Source organism: Phyllobates terribilis, unplaced genomic scaffold (assembly GCF_046119375.1).
Source record: "Phyllobates terribilis strain yellow unplaced genomic scaffold, ASM4611937v1 Scaffold_4__5_contigs__length_816908805, whole genome shotgun sequence".
NCBI classification, from domain to species: domain Eukaryota; kingdom Metazoa; phylum Chordata; class Amphibia; order Anura; family Dendrobatidae; genus Phyllobates; species Phyllobates terribilis.
Genome location: NW_027362764.1, coordinates 764,035,719 through 764,052,615, shown reverse-complemented (window position 1 = coordinate 764,052,615; position 16,897 = coordinate 764,035,719). Strand labels below are relative to the sequence as shown.

The window sequence follows — 16,897 nt, the reverse complement described above, 5'->3', positions numbered from 1 at the left end:
AGGGGCAGTATTATAGTAGTTATATTCTTGTACATAGGAGCAGTATTATAGTAGTTATATTCTTATACATAGGAGCAGCATTATAGTAGTTATATTCTTATACATAGGAGCAGTATTATAGTAGTTATACTCTTGTACATAGTGGGCAGTATTATAGTAGTTATACTCTTGTATATAGGAGCAGTATTATAGTAGTTATACTCTTGTACATAGGGGGCAGTATTATAGTAGTTATACTCTTGTATATAGGAGCAGTATTATAGTAGCTATATTCTTGTACATAGGGGCAGTATTATAGTAGTTATATTCTTATACATAGGGGCAGTATTATAGTAGTTATATTCTTGTACATAGGGGGCAGTATTATAGTAGTTATATTCTTGTACATAGTGCAGTATTATAATAGTTATATTCTTATACATAGGGGGCAGTATTATAGTAGTTATATTCTTGTACATAGGGCAGTATTATAGTAGTTATATTCTTGTACATAGGGGCAGTATTATAGTAGTTATGTTCTTGTACATAGGGAGCAGTATTATAGTAGTTATATTCTTGTACATAGGAGCAGTATTATAGTAGTTATATTCTTGTACATAGGAGCAGTATTATAGTAGTTATATTCTTATACATAGGGGGCAGTATTATAGTAGTTATATTCTTGTACATAGGAGCAGTATTATAGTAGTTATATTCTTGTACATAGGAGCAGTATTATAGTAGTTATATTCTTGTACATACGGGACAGTATTATAGTAGTTGTATTCTTGTACATAGGGGACAGTATTATAGTAGTTATATTCTTGTACATAGGGGACAGTATTATAGTAGTTATATTCTTGCACATAGGGGCAGTATTATAGTAGTTATATTCTTGTACATAGGAGCAGTATTATAATAGTTATACTCTTGTACATAGGGGGCAGTATTATAGTAGTTATACTCTTGTATATAGGTGCAGTATTATAGTAGCTATATTCTTGTACATAGGGGGCAGTATTATAGTAGTTATATTCCTATACATAGGGGCAGTATTATAGTAGTCATATTCCTGTATATAGGGGCAGTATTATAGTAGTTATATTCTTGTACATAGGGGGCAGTATTATAGTAGTTATATTTTTGTACATAGGGGCAGTATTATAGTAATTATAATCTTGTACATAGGGGCAGTATTATAGTAGTTATAATCTTGTACATAGGGGGCAGTTTTATAGTAGTTATATTCTTGTACATAGGGGGCTGTATTATAGTAGTTATATTTTTGTACATAGGAGGCAGTATTATAGTAGTTATATTCTTGTACATAGGGGCAGTTTTATAGTAGTTATATACTTGTACATAGGAGGCAGTATTATAGTAGTTATATTCTTGTACATAGGAGGCAGTATTATAGTAGTTATATTCTTGTACATAGAGGGCAGTATTATAGTAGTTATATTTTTGTACATAGGAGGCAGTATTATAGTAGTTATATTCTTGTACATAGGGGCAGTATTATAGTAGTTATAATCTTGTACATAGGGGGCAGTATTATAGTAGTCATATTCCTGTATATAGGGGCAGTATTATAGTAGTTATATTCTTGTACATAGGAGACGTATTATAGTAGTTATATTCTCGTACATAGGGAGCAGTATTATAGTAGTTATATTCTTGTACATAGGAGCAGTATTATAGTAGTTATATTCTTGTACATAGGAGCAGTATTATAGTAGTTATATTCTTGTACATAGGGGCAGTATTATAGTAGTTATATTCTTGTACATAGGAGCAGTATTATAGTAGCTATATTCTTGTACATAGGGGCAGCATTATAGTAGTTATAGTCCTGTACATAGGAGCAGTATTACAGTAGTTATATTCTTGTACATAGGGAGCAGTATTATAGTAGTCATATTCTTGTACATAGGAGCAGTATTATAGTAGCTATATTCTTGTATATAGAGGGAAGTATTATAGTAATTATATTCTTGTATATAGGGAGCAGTAATATAGTAGTTATATTCTTGTACATAGGAGCATTATTATAGTAGTTATATTCTTTTACATAGGGGCAGTATTATAGTAGTTATATTCTTGTACATAGGAAGCAGTATTATAGTAGTTATATTATTGTACATAGGGAGCAGTATTATAGTAGTTATAGTCCTGTACATAGGAGCAGTATTATAGTAGTTATATTCTTGTACATAGGAGCAGTATTATAGTAATTATATTCTTGTACATAGGGAACAGTATTATAGTAGTTATATTCTTGTACATAGGGGCAGTATTATAGTAGTTATATTCTTCTATATAGGAAGCAGTAGTTTATTAGTTACAATTTTATGTTTATTTTTCTGAGCTTTTTTTGTTTTCTTTGTAGAACTCTGCGTTGTGAAAAGAAAGAGAGGACGGCCTAAGGGTTCCACAAAGAAATGCATCGCTGATGAGGAGCCTATAGAGAGCAATGGAAGCCATGCTAAAGAGGACTCGGAGGAGGGTCGACCGTCCCCGGAGCCCGTGCCGGACAGCTTGGAGTGTCGAAAGTGCAGCCGAACGTTCTCCAACATCAGACAGCTGAAAAAACACATCTGCATCATCGTGTTAAATGACGACGAAGATGTCACTCAAGGTAAGCGGGAAGCTTCGGTCTGCTTCTTGTCTCCTGCTCCTCTCATCTCTGTTGCCGCCTTTACAACCCTTAAAATTCTGCCCGCGACCTGAATCGGCCAAAATTTGCAGAATTCCACTGTAGTGTTTCTGGTTTTGCTTTTACGGCGTTCATAGTGCAGTAAAAACCACCTGGAAACACGATTCTCCTAGTCAGTACAAATAGGATGATAGCAAATAGTATAGTTCAGGCTTTTTTTTTCAATAAATTTTTTTCATTCTTTTTTTTTTTTTTACTTTTTTTTTGTAGTCTATTTAGGGGACTACATTATTCTATGTAATCCATTGCCACAGTATTGCGGTATACAGTGAAATTTATGGTTTCCTATTGAAGGCAAGTCTTTGGCTGGATCTCACAGGCTTACCAAGATGGCGCTGACGAGGGGGTCTTTATTAGGTCCCCCCCCCCCAGCTCCCATAACAACTCACAATGATATCATGGTTGGAGCCACTGAGCCCCAGAATGGACTTGCCACCTGGATTGTGTAACTTTTATGCTACTATCAAGCGAATGATAGAGGTATTTAAAGGGTTAATCAGCAGCGATCAGCGCCAGCTCTGTTCACCACCGTTAGAGGCAGGCGGCAGCTGTACGACACAGCTGGCACCCTTAGTTTTATTTACAGGATTCAGCCCCTCAGCCTGCTCCATAATCTAGTGTTTTGTCATAGACTGGGAAGGGGTTAATATTTAAAAGGACGTCCCTATTGTGTAAAGTAATAATATATTTCTAAACTTTGTCATCTAACTTTTGAGACATTGCGCCTACACCTGTTTTTTTTTAAAAATAAAGTCAATGACTTTGAAGGGAAGTTTATTCTGCCCGATAAGGAAAAGGAGAAAGAAAAACCACCAAAGAGATCGCGCCTGCAGAAAACTGAGAAGACCCCACTATGGAAAGACCCCGAGAAAAGCCAATGGGTGAATCCCATTGTCAGCGTTCTCCTGACAGCGCACGAGGCAATTCCAGGTAAGGAACCAGGACCGGCAGCGCTGGGAGGGTTGTGTGCTGTCAAAGGGGTCTTCCTAACTTAAAAGGTGTTTTGGGGGGACTTGGATACTAATGGGCTACGCCTAGTAATCGCCAACAATATTGGAACAGTCCCAATTCCTGGCAGCCGGACCCTCCGCTGTACTGATAATGACGACGTGTATGGAGACAAATGTGCGTCAGCCCCTCACAAGTCCCCCTATGGGACTAAAGAATAAAGTAAAAAAATAAAACGGAAAGATGTTAAAAAGGCAAAAATTTGGCGTAAATCTCCATCTAGAAAACTGTGGGTAGATGTAGAACTCCGCTCCCGTAATGGAAACATCAATCAATACCTTTTGGATAACACAAGACAATAAATTCAGATATTGGCGAAATAGTAAATCCACTTACCAAACTAACTATAAGTCTCTGGAACAAGACCAATAAAAAACACAACTTCATTCCCAATCTCTGTACTCACACACGGGTATTGTATTTGATTCCAAATAAATATGAATCTGTAAAAAAACAAAAAAATTAAAACCTCCAAAAAAATTTTGAACATGCGAATCGGCCAATTAATCCAAAAAAACAATGTTCTTTCCACAAGTAAGATAAAGGTTTTATTTAACGACATCAAACTTACAGACTCAGAACTGGTAACGCTGAAAGAAACAATCCGAATCCATATCTCACTGTTGGAGATGTAACTCGCAACTTGGAATACCTTCTCATATTTGGTAACAATTGTACTAAGATCACACCCTTCTGGGAATAAAAATCCTAAACACATAGGGAAAGTACTCAATACCTCATTCCCCCGAACTCCCCCACTAATTCTACTCAACCGATCAATAATTACATTATAATAACTCTCCTTCTAAACGCAGCCAAAAGTCTTATTGCAAGACCCTGGTTGGACCCTGAACCCCCCCCTTCCATCTCAGAATGGGTTAACGAAACAAACACCATATACTCCTTTGAAAAAACTCGCCTGACTTATCTTAAAAAAAAACCAAAAACCATGGCATCAATGTTACGAGTACCAAAGTAAGATCATACTATAAAACATAGAATTAAGTTATGTTTATACTATGTATTTCTATTTACTATATATTTATTAAATGTGAATTATCTGCCAATCCTCGGCAGGACTCTACCTCTCCTACCCCTCCTTTACCCTACTTCTCCCCGCAGTTTAACATCCTCCCTACTCACAACTCCTTCCCCTAATTCATAAAACGAGTGTTGTTTTTCCTTTTATTACATGTACGCAACTGTTTTTTTTTTTTTTTTTTCAATATTTATGTATACAATTGTTATTCTCTGTTTGTTTCTCCTCACAACATTCTTAAAGACTATATATATGAAAAAAAGGCAAAAATTTAAGTCCTTTCCTCTTTTCTAAGTTAGAAAAAATCAATAAATATGCAAAAAAAAGCATGTCTGTAAAAAGAATAAAAAAAATTATTTACCCCACAAACCCGAAAAAAAAAAAAAGTTAGAATGACCATTTTTCGGATGCTGAACCATCCTCCCCCCCTCAAAATATGCAATGAAAATGGATCGAAACGTATTGTTGAAAACTTCAAAAAAAAAAAAAAGTAAAAGTAGCCAACGATGGAGAAATAAAAAAAAAAAAGTTACGAGGCTCCGGAAAAAAACCCCCTAGTACTGAGAAAAAAAAAATGAGTTCAGAATTTTTTTTGAAGGTCTAATAATAACTATGGCGATGTCTTCCTACCGCAGGAAGCGAAACCCTCGTTTCGCTAAAAGAATTGTGGGAGATTTTTTTTTTGTTTCGAAAAAGTTTTTTTCCCCTGGCTTTTCAGTGTATTCTGACTTAATACGAAGGCGGCTTTTCGAAAGCACAACTCGTGGCCCAAAATACGGTCAGGGAGCTTTCTTTTGGATATTCCCGCTGATGGATCCTCTTCCATTTTTTTTCCCCATGAATTCTGGAGCATCTGTTACTTGCACATGGTTTTGTGCTGTTCCTCTGTTAATTTCTCCTGGAAATGTTCAGCTGCGTTACTAACTGGGACTTTTAACGTTATGACGTGTCCATTCACAGTCCGACATGGTCAGTCACGACGGGACGTTCCTCCATGATAATGGGAATGATAGTTCTTGATCTATTTAGTTTTTATTGTTATTTATTCACTTTATTGCCAGGAGGAATTAGAGAGGGACAACAGCATCCATAAATAAGGTCATCCTAGTGATACACCATCACCTCTGCTGATGAAAAAGTCCCATTAAGGGGCATCGCCAGCACTTTTTCATCTTTGGGGGTCCATACTCCTTCCCACCACCATCCTGAACATGAAGGGACTGGAGAACGTCAGTGTCGCCCCCATTTATTTACACTGGGGGTCTCTGGAGTCGTTATAAAGTTCCGTATCCTGCCATTTTTCTTGCAGGAGCAACAAAAATAGTTCCCATAGAGGCCGCAGCTCCTGCCGTGGAACCCGAAGTAAATGTACAGGCGGCGGAGGCAGAACAGGGACTGAGGAGAGGATACCAGGAATATGCCATCCCGCAGGTCCCGCAGGAGCAGGCCGCTCACTCCAGCAGGTAACAAAGGAGAATAGTGAGTGCAGCTCTGGAGTATAATACAGGATGTAACTCAGGATCAGTACAGGATCAGTAATGTAATGTATGTACACAGTGACTGCACCAGCAGAATAGTGAGTGCAGCTCTGGAGTATAATACAGGAGGTAACTCAGGATCAGTAATGTAATGTATGTACACAATGACTGCACCAGCAGAATAGTGAGTGCAGCTCTGGAGTATAATACAGGATGTAACTCAGGATCAGTAATGTAATGTATGTACACAGTGACTGCACCAGCAGAATAGTGAGTGCAGCTCTGGGGTATAATACAGGATGTAACTCAGGATCAGTACAGGATCAGTAATGTAATGTATGTACACAGTGGCTGCACCAGCAGAATAGTGAGTGCAGCTCTGGAGTATAATACAGGATGTAACTCAGGATCAGTAATGTAATGTATGTACACAGTGACTGCACCAGCAGAATAGTGAGTGCAGCTCTGGAGTATAATACAGGATGTAACTCAGGATCAGTAATGTAATGTATGTACACAGTGACTGCACCAGCAGAATAGTGAGTGCAGCTCTGGAGTATAATACAGGAGGTAACTCAGTATCAGTACAGGATCAGTAATGTAATGTATGTACACAGTGACTGCACCAGCAGAATAGTGAGTGCAGCTCTGGAGTATAATACAGGAGGTAACTCAGTATCAGTACAGGATCAGTAATGTAATGTATGTACACAGTGACTGCACCAGCAGAATAGTGAGTGCAGCTCTGGAGTATAATACAGGATGTAACTCAGGATCAGTACAGGATCAGTAATGTAATGTATGTACACAGTGGCTGCACCAGCAGAATAGTGAGTGCAGCTCTGGGGTATAATACAGGATGTAACTCAGGATCAGTACAGGATCAGTGATGTAATGTATGTACACAGTGACTGCACCAGCAGAATAGTGAGTGCAGCTCTGGAGTATAATACAGGAGGTAACTCAGGATCAGTAATGTAATGTATGCACACAGTGACTGCACCAACAGAATAGTGAGTGCAGCTCTGGAGTATAATACAGGAGGTAACTCAGGATCAGTACAGGATCAGAAATGTAATGTATGTACACAGTGACTGCACCAGCAGAATAGTGAGTGCTGCTCTGGAGTATAATACAGGATGTAACTCAGGATCAGTACAGGATCAGTAATGTAATGTATGTACACAATGACTGCACCAGCAGAATAGTGAGTGCTGCTCTGGAGTATAATACAGGATATAACTCAGGATCAGTACAGGATCAGTAATGTAATGTATGTACACAGTGACTGCACCAGCAGAATAGTGAGTGCAGCTCTGGAATATAATACAGGATATAACTCAGGATTAGTAATGTAATGTATGTACACAGTGACTGCACCAGCAGAATAGTGAGTGCAGCTCTGGAGTATTCAGGATCAGTATAGGATCAGTAATGTAATGTATGTACACAGTGACTGCACCAGCAGAATAGTGAGTGCAGCTCTGGAGTATAATACAGGATGTAACTCAGGATCAGTACAGGATCAGTGATGTAATGTATGTACACAGTGACTGCACCAGCAGAATAGTGAGTGCAGCTCTGGAGTATAATACAGGAGGTAACTCAGGATCAGTAATGTAATGTATGCACACAGTGACTGCACCAACAGAATAGTGAGTGCAGCTCTGGAGTATAATACAGGAGGTAACTCAGGATCAGTACAGGATCAGAAATGTAATGTATGTACACCGTGACTGCACCAGCAGAATAGTGAGTGCTGCTCTGGAGTATAATACAGGATGTAACTCAGGATCAGTACAGGATCAGTAATGTAATGTATGTACACAATGACTGCACCAGCAGAATAGTGAGTGCTGCTCTGGAGTATAATACAGGATATAACTCAGGATCAGTACAGGATCAGTAATGTAATGTATGTACACAGTGACTGCACCAGCAGAATAGTGAGTGCAGCTCTGGAATATAATACAGGATATGACTCAGGATTAGTAATGTAATGTATGTACACAGTGACTGCACCAGCAGAATAGTGAGTGCAGCTCTGGAGTATTCAGGATCAGTATAGGATCAGTAATGTAATGTATGTACACAGTGACTGCACCAGCAGAATAGTGAGTGCAGCTCTGGAGTATAATACAGGATGTAACTCAGGATCAGTACAGGATCAGTGATGTAATGTATGTACACAGTGACTGCACCAGCAGAATAGTGAGTGCAGCTCTGGAGTATAATACAGGAGGTAACTCAGGATCAGTAATGTAATGTATGCACACAGTGACTGCACCAACAGAATAGTGAGTGCAGCTCTGGAGTATAATACAGGAGGTAACTCAGGATCAGTACAGGATCAGAAATGTAATGTATGTACACCGTGACTGCACCAGCAGAATAGTGAGTGCTGCTCTGGAGTATAATACAGGATGTAACTCAGGATCAGTACAGGATCAGTAATGTAATGTATGTACACAATGACTGCACCAGCAGAATAGTGAGTGCTGCTCTGGAGTATAATACAGGATATAACTCAGGATCAGTACAGGATCAGTAATGTAATGTATGTACACAGTGACTGCACCAGCAGAATAGTGAGTGCAGCTCTGGAATATAATACAGGATATGACTCAGGATTAGTAATGTAATGTATGTACACAGTGACTGCACCAGCAGAATAGTGAGTGCAGCTCTGGAGTATAATACAGGATGTAACTCAGGATCAGTACAGGATCAGTAATGTAATGTATGTACACAGTGACTGCACCAGCAGAATAGTGAGTGCAGCTCTGGAGTATAATACAGGATGTAACTCAGGATCAGTAATGTAATGTATGTACACAGTGACTGCACCAGCAGAATAGTGAGTGCAGCTCTGGAGTATAATACAGGATGTAACTCAGGATCAGTACAGGATCAGTAATGTAATGCATGTACACAGTGACTGCACCAGCAGAATATTGAGTGCAGCTCTGGAGTATAATACAGGATGTAACTCAGGATCAGTAATGTAATGTATGTACACAGTGACTGCACCAGCAGAATAGTGAGTGCAGCTCTGGAGTATAATACAGGATGTATCTCAGGATCAGTACAGGATCAGTAATGTAATGCATGTACACAGTGACTGCACCAGCAGAATAGTGAGTGCAGCTCTGGAGTATAATACAGGATGTAACTCAGGATCAGTAATGTAATGTATGTACACAGTGACTGCACCAGCAGAATAGTGAGAGCAGCTCTGGAGTATAATACAGGATGTAACTCAGGATCAGTACAGGATCAGTAATGTAATGTATGTACACAGTGACTGCACCAGCAGAATAGTGAGTGCAGCTCTGGAGTATAGTACAGGATGTAACTCGGGATCAGTACAGGATCAGTAATGTAATGTATGTACACAGTGACTGCACCAGCAGAATAGTGAGTGCAGCTCTGGAGTATAGTACAGGATGTAACTCGGGATCAGTACAGGATCAGTAATGTAATGTATGTACACAGTGACTGCACCAGCAGAATAGTGAGTGCAGCTCTGGAGTATAATACTGGATGTAACTCAGGATCAGTAATGTAATGTATGTACACAGTGACTACACCAGCAGAATAGTGAGCGCAGCTCTGGAGTATAATACTGGATGTAACTCAGGATCAGTAATGTAATGTATGTACACAGTGACTGCACCAGCAGAATAGGAGTGCAGCTCTGGAGTATAATACAGGATGTAACTCAGGATCAGTACAGGATCAGTAATGTAATGTATGTACACAGTGACTGCACCAGCAGAATAGTGAGTGCAGCTCTGGAGTATAATACTGGATGTAACTCAGGATCAGTAATGTAATGTATGTACACAGTGATTGCACCAGCAGAATAGGGAGTGCAGCTCTGGAGTATAATACTGGATGTAACTCAGGATCAGTACAGGATCAGTAATGTAATGTATGTACACAGTGACTGCACCAGCAGAATAGTGAGTGCAGCTCTGGAGTATAATACAGGATGTAACTCAGGATCAGTAATGTAATGTATGTACACAGTGACTGTACCAGCAGAATAGTGAGTGCAGCTCTGGGGTATAATACAGGATGTAACTCAGGATCAGTACAGGATCAGTAATGTAATGTATGTACACAGTGGCTGCACCAGCAGAATAGTGAGTGCAGCTCTGGAGTATAATACAGGATGTAACTCAGGATCAGTACAGGATCAGTAATGTAATGTATGTACACAGTGACTGCACCAGCAGAATAGTGAGTGCAGCTCTGGAGTATAATACTGGATGTAACTCAGGATCAGTAATGTAATGTATGTACACAGTGACTACACCAGCAGAATAGTGAGCGCAGCTCTGGAGTTTAATACTGGATGTAACTCAGGATCAGTAATGTAATGTATGTACACAGTGACTGCAGCAGCAGAATAGTGAGTGCAGCTCTGGAGTATAATACAGGATGTAACTCAGGATCAGTACAGGATCAGTAATGTAATGTATGTACACAGTGACTGCACCAGCAGAATAGTGAGTGCAGCTCTGAGTATAATACAGGATGTAACTCAGGATCAGTACAGGATCAGTAATGTAATGTATTTACACAGTGACTGCACCAGCAGAATAGTGAGTGCAGCTCTGGAGTATAATGCAGGATGTAACTCAGGATCAGTACAGGATCAGTAATGTAATGTATGTACACATTGACTGCACCAGCAGAATAGTGAGTGCAGCTCTGGAGTATAATACAGGATGTAACTCAGGATCAGTACAGGATCAGTAATGTAATGTATGTACAAAGTGACTGCACCAGCAGAATAGTGAGTGCAGCTCTGGAGTATAATACAGGATGTAACTCAGGATCAGTAATTTAATGTATGTACAAAGTGACCTCACCAGCAGAATAGTGAGTGCAGCTCTGGAGTATAATACAGGATGTAACTCAGGATCAGTAATGTAATGTATGTACACAGTGACTGCACCAGCAGAATAGTGAGTGCAGCTCTGGAGTATAGTACAGGATGTAACTCAGGATCAGTACAGGATCAGTAATGTAATGTATGTACACAGTGACTGCACCAGCAGAATAGTGAGTGCAGCTCTAGGGTATAATACAGGATGTAAGTCAGGATCAGTACAGGATCAGTAATGTAATGTATGTACACAGTGACTCCACCAGCAGAATAGTGAGTGCAGCTCTGGGGTATAATACAGGATGTAACTCAGGATCAGTAATGTAATGTATGTACACAGTGACTGCACCAGCAGAATAGTGAGTGCAGCTCTGGAGTATAATACAGGATGTAACTCAGGATCAGTACAGGATCAGTAATGTAATGTATGTACACAGTGACTGCACCAGCAGAATAGTGAGTGCAGCTCTGGAGTATAATACAGGAGGTAACTCAGGATCATTACAGGATCAGTAATGTAATGTATGTACACAGTGACTACACCAGCAGAATAGTGAGTGCAGCTCTGGAGTATAATACAGGATGTAACTCAGGATCAGTAATGTAATGTATATACACAGTGACTGCACCAGCAGAATAGTGAGTGCAGCTCTGGAGTATAATACAGGAGGTAACTCAGGATCAGTACAGGATCAGTAATGTAATGTATGTACACAGTGACTACACCAGCAGAATAGTGAGTGCAGCTCTGGAGTATAATATAGGATGTAACTCAGGATCAGTAATGTAATGTATATACACAGTGACTGCACCAGCAGAATAGTGAGTGCAGCTCTGGAGTATAATACAGGAGGTAACTCAGAATCAGTAATGTAATGTATGTACACAGTGACTGCACCAGCAGAATAGTGAGTGCAGCTCTGGAGTATAATATAGGATGTAACTCAGGATCAGTAATGTAATGTATGTACACAGTGACTGCCCCAGCAGAATAGGGAGTGCAGCTCTGGAGTATAATACAGGATGTAACTCAGGATCAGTACAGGATCAGTAATGTAATGTATGTACACAGTGACTACACCAGCAGAATAGTGAGTGCAGCTCTGGAGTATAATATAGGATGTAACTCAGAATCAGTAATGTAATGTATATACACAGTGACTGCACCAGCAGAATAGTGAGTGCAGCTCTGGAGTATAATACAGGAGGTAACTCAGGATCAGTAATGTAATGTATGTACACAGTGATTGCACCAGCAGAATAGTGAGTATAATACAGGATGTAACTCAGGATCAGTAATACAATGTATGTATAATGTACGGTTATGATCCGGCAGAGAATTCCTTAGTAAAGTTGTGTTTTTGTTACTGGTGCAGTTGTTGTGGATTGATGTTGGCTGTAGGTGTCACAGTTGGATTTCTGCTCTGGATGTGTGCTGCCGCTCTCCAGGGTGTACAGTATATTCAGCATCTGTAATTCCTCTTGAATGTAGATCTGAGCCCTGGATAAGGTTCTGTAATCAGACGCTCCCTCGGCGCAGACAACATTCAGATTCACAATTAGGAAGTTCAGCAAATGCCGGTGCAGAAGGTGAACGGTGGCGGCAGCGTCCGGATAACCCGTCTCCACAACTTACCGGGGAGCTGACAGATGAGTCCCTGAAGGATTAGTGCTCTGCCGTCACCTGGAAGAGGCCTTCATTTAATCCACCCAGTATCCTGCTCTGTTTTATATAATTCATGGAGTGTCCCCAGGTTATAGAAGGCGTCATTCGCCTACACTTCCATTACTGGCCGGATGCAGGGCTGTAGGAAAGTTGTGTCAGAACTCTTGTCTATTGTTGCCCAGCTTCACAACATACATCACCTTTACCTAAAGGGGTTGTTTGGACATTTAAACATTTTTTTTTCCAAAAATGCTGTAAAACAAGTAATACTCATCTTACGGATCCACCCGCTTTCTGATTTCCCCACCAGTCTCCATAGGATAGGAGATCAATTGAGTTAAATGATTTGTACAACCCTGGTCCATGGACCTCTAGATAAGAGCCCTGCGCACCTCCTGCTACATGTGCCATCTCTGACGACCATTTGGATTAGTAGGCTCAGCGGGACATCATTACATGTCGATGATGTCTCGGGGGCACCAGGATGCTGCAGGAGATGATGTCACGGGGACACCAGGATGCTGCAGGAGATGATGTCACGGGGACACCAGGATGCTGCAGGAGATGATGTCACGGGGACACCAGGATGCTGCAGGAGATGATGTCACGGGGGTGCCAGGGATGCTGCGGGGGATGATGTCACCGGAGCGCCAGGGATGTTGCAGTAGATGATGTCACGGGGGTGCCGGGGATGCTGCGGGAGATGATGTCACTGGGGCGCCAGGGATGCTGCGGGGGATGATGTCACGGGGGCGGCAGGGATGTTGCAGGAGATGATTTCACCGGGGCGCCAGGGATGTTGCAGGACATGTCGTCACGGGGGAGCCAGGAATGTTGCAGTAGATGTCGTCACGGGGGTGCCAGGGATGCTGCGGGGCATGATGTCACCGAGGCGCCAAGGATGTTGCAGGACATGATGTCACAGGGATACTGCAGGAGATGATGTCACTGGGGCGCCAGTGATGCTGCGGGGCATGATGTCACCGGGGCGCCAAGGATGTTGCAGGACATGATGTCACAGGGATACTGCAGGAGATGATGTCACTGGGGCGCCAGTGATGCTGCGGGGGATGATGTCACCGGGGCGACAGGGATGCTGCAGGAGATGATGTCACTGGGGCGCCAGGGATGCTGCAGGAGATGTCGTCACGGGGGTGCCAGGGATGCTGCGGGGCATGATGTCACCGGGGCGCCAAGGATGTTGCAGAAGATGATGTCACAGGGATGCTGCAGGAGATGATGTCACTGGGGCGCCAGGGATGCTGCGGGGGATGATGTCACCGGGGCGACAGGGATGCTGCAGGAGATGATGTCACTGGGGTGCCAGGGATGTTGCAGGAGATGTCATCACGGGAGCGCCAGGGATGCTGCAGGGGATGACGTCACGGGGGCGCCAGGGATGCTGTAGGGGATGACGTCACAGGGGCGCCAGGGATGCTGCAAGAGATGTCGTCACGGGGGCGCCAGGGATGCTGCAGGGGATGATGTCACGGGGGTGCCAGGGATGCTGCAGGAGATGTCACCGGGGCGCCAGGGATGCTGCAGGAGGTGACGTCACGGGGGGTGCCAGGGATGCTGCAGGAGATGACGTCACGGGGGTGCCAGGGATGCTTCAGGAGATGTCTTCACGTGGGCGCCAGGGATGATGCAGGAGGTGACGTCACGGGGGCGCCAGAGATGCGTCAGTAGATGGCCTCATGGGGGTGGCAGGGATGCTGCAGGAGATTGGATTTTTGCAGATTGTTGTTGCATCCGCTGGACCAGGGTCCTGCAAATGTTTTTTCTCAACCCTAATGTAAATGCTAGATTGTTTGAAGGCCGACCATTGTGCCCTGTCTTCCCCCCAGGCGTGATTATGAGCTGTTCTTGGCTATTTTCTTGGCACTGCACCAATTCAACCATTGCCCTATCGAAAGAGGTATTCCCATCTCGGACATTTGTGAATGATAGGTCTATTTAGAGATTTGTTCCCAGTCTACTGCCCTCGGGTTTGGAGAGGCGGCTGCATGTGTGTGGTTCGCTTTTCACTTCTAGTTCCTAAAACTGACATAAAAGTGAATGGAGAAAGCCGCGCACGTGCAACAAAATCTCTGTTCCTGACTTCTGGAGATGGGGCTGGACCGATGCAGCGGTGCCATAAATGCCCCATATGGGAATACCCCTACTAACGACCATCTTGCTATGTGATAGAGCGGGGCACAGCGGACAATCAGTGGCATCCCGGTGTAATGGACCCGCAAAGATCTTGCATAGATAATAAAAGCTTCTCGCTGAGATTCCCATTAAAATGAAAACCCTGCAAATAGGAAAGCTGGAAGCTGTAGTTCAGCAAACGTCTCCGTCGCTAACATCTGAGAGTAAAAACATGGATTTTTTTTTTTTTTTCAGGATTGGTCCAAACCAGCTTAAAATTTTCACTTGCGAATATTGCAATAAGGTCTTCAAATTCAAGCACTCGCTCCAGGCCCACCTGCGAATCCACACCAACGAGAAGCCGTACAAGTGCCCCCTGTGTAACTACGCCAGCGCCATCAAAGCCAACCTAAGCGTCCACATGCGGAAGCACACGGGCGAGAAGTTCAGCTGCGACCACTGCGCCTTCAGCTGCCTCAGCAAAGGTCACCTGAAGGTCCATGTGGAGCGCGTCCACAAGAAGATCAAGCAGCACTGCCGCTTCTGCAAGAAGAAGTACTCCGACGTGAAGAACCTCATCAAACACATCAAGGAGACGCACGACCTGCTGGACCAGAAAGTCAAGGACAACTTCGACGAACTAAGGTTACTGACCCGAGAGGGGAAGAGACAACTCTTGTACGACTGTCACATCTGCGAGCGCAAGTTCAAAAACGAGCTGGAAAGAGACAGACACATGCTGGTGCACGGAGATGAGAGGCCGTTCGCTTGTGAGCTTTGCGACCATGGAGCCACCAAGTATCAGTCCCTGGAGCTTCACGTCAGGAAGCATCCCTTCGTCTACGTCTGCTCCAAATGTTTCAAAAAGTTTGTCAGCACCGTGAGATTGAAAGCTCACATCCGAGAGGGTCACCCCGAGCTTCAGGAGGAAGCCATGTTTAGTGATTCCATAAATCAGAGCTTTTGCCTCCTGGAGCCCGGAAGTGACATCCAACAAGAGGCTCTAGGTGACGTCGATGGTGAAACTCTGCAAGACTCTAACGAAGTGGTGCCCCCGACGTCTATTCAGGAGAACAGTATCGAGCAGTCTCGGGTGGCCCAAAGCCATGGTTTACCTGCTCGTGATACGTCCCAGTCGCTGCTTTCCGAGCGAGCAGGTTGCACGACACCGAAGCTAGCGAGCTCTCCTGACGCATGTTCGGAAGTGTCAAGTGAAGATCTCTTGCGTCGTTTGACAGAGAAAGAAAACAATCATTTATATGCAAACGATGACTCCGGAGCCGTCAATCACGTCACCAGCGAGATCACTCGAGTAACGCCCACGGCGTTGGCTGATGAGATTTCACAAGAACATCATCAAAGTCAAAACGAGACAGCCATAGAGGCGGAAAGCGCAAGACTTCCCCCGACTGAAAACCCAGTGCCAGCAAACGCGGGCGAGACGGCGGCTTTCATGGCCATCTTGAACGGCCTGCACAAGAGACAGTTGACCGTGGCCTTGTTTCAGAAGATCAGGAAAATTTACGGGGAACTGGAATGCGAATACTGCGGTAAGGACGGAGAGACGGAGAAGTCTTGTCCCTAAAATGACACTGTCAATCACTGACAGCAGAATTTAACACGCGCCGGCTGGAAGCGCATCATTCGTCCCTCCTATCGGCGCCCATGTCACATGATTGCGGGGTGCCGATGAGATGTCATGACAGTCGAGGGTCTGCTGATGACCCCCGTGGCTATCATTACGATACTCCTGTGATCTTCATAGGAGATCATGATTCTAGCTATACGTAGCAGTGATATGTGTAGCACAGGCTTCCAGTCCCCTAAGGGGACTAATTCAATACAGTAAATAGTGAGGGGAAAAAAGTATTTAAAAATCTGAAAGAAAAAAAAAAAAAAACCCTTTTGCCCTATTAAAGATAAAACAATTAAAAGAAAATCCACATACTTGGTATCGCTGCGTTAGTAAAAGTCCGAGCTA

The 16,897-nt window shown here is 42.9% G+C and overlaps 1 protein-coding gene across 3 annotated transcripts in view; it reads left to right on the top strand.

Annotated features, from left to right (window-relative positions):
• ZFAT (zinc finger and AT-hook domain containing) overlaps positions 1-16,897 on the top strand; it is a 346,703-nt gene that overhangs the window by 67,435 nt on the left and 262,371 nt on the right. For all 3 annotated transcript variants that reach the window (XM_073679918.1, XM_073679919.1, XM_073679920.1), the window contains exons 4-7: positions 2,369-2,617; positions 3,449-3,625; positions 6,052-6,205; positions 15,172-16,466. In XM_073679918.1, the coding sequence (XP_073536019.1) occupies positions 2,369-2,617; positions 3,449-3,625; positions 6,052-6,205; positions 15,172-16,466 (1,875 nt within the window). The remainder of the gene's footprint in view (positions 1-2,368; positions 2,618-3,448; positions 3,626-6,051; positions 6,206-15,171; positions 16,467-16,897) is intronic.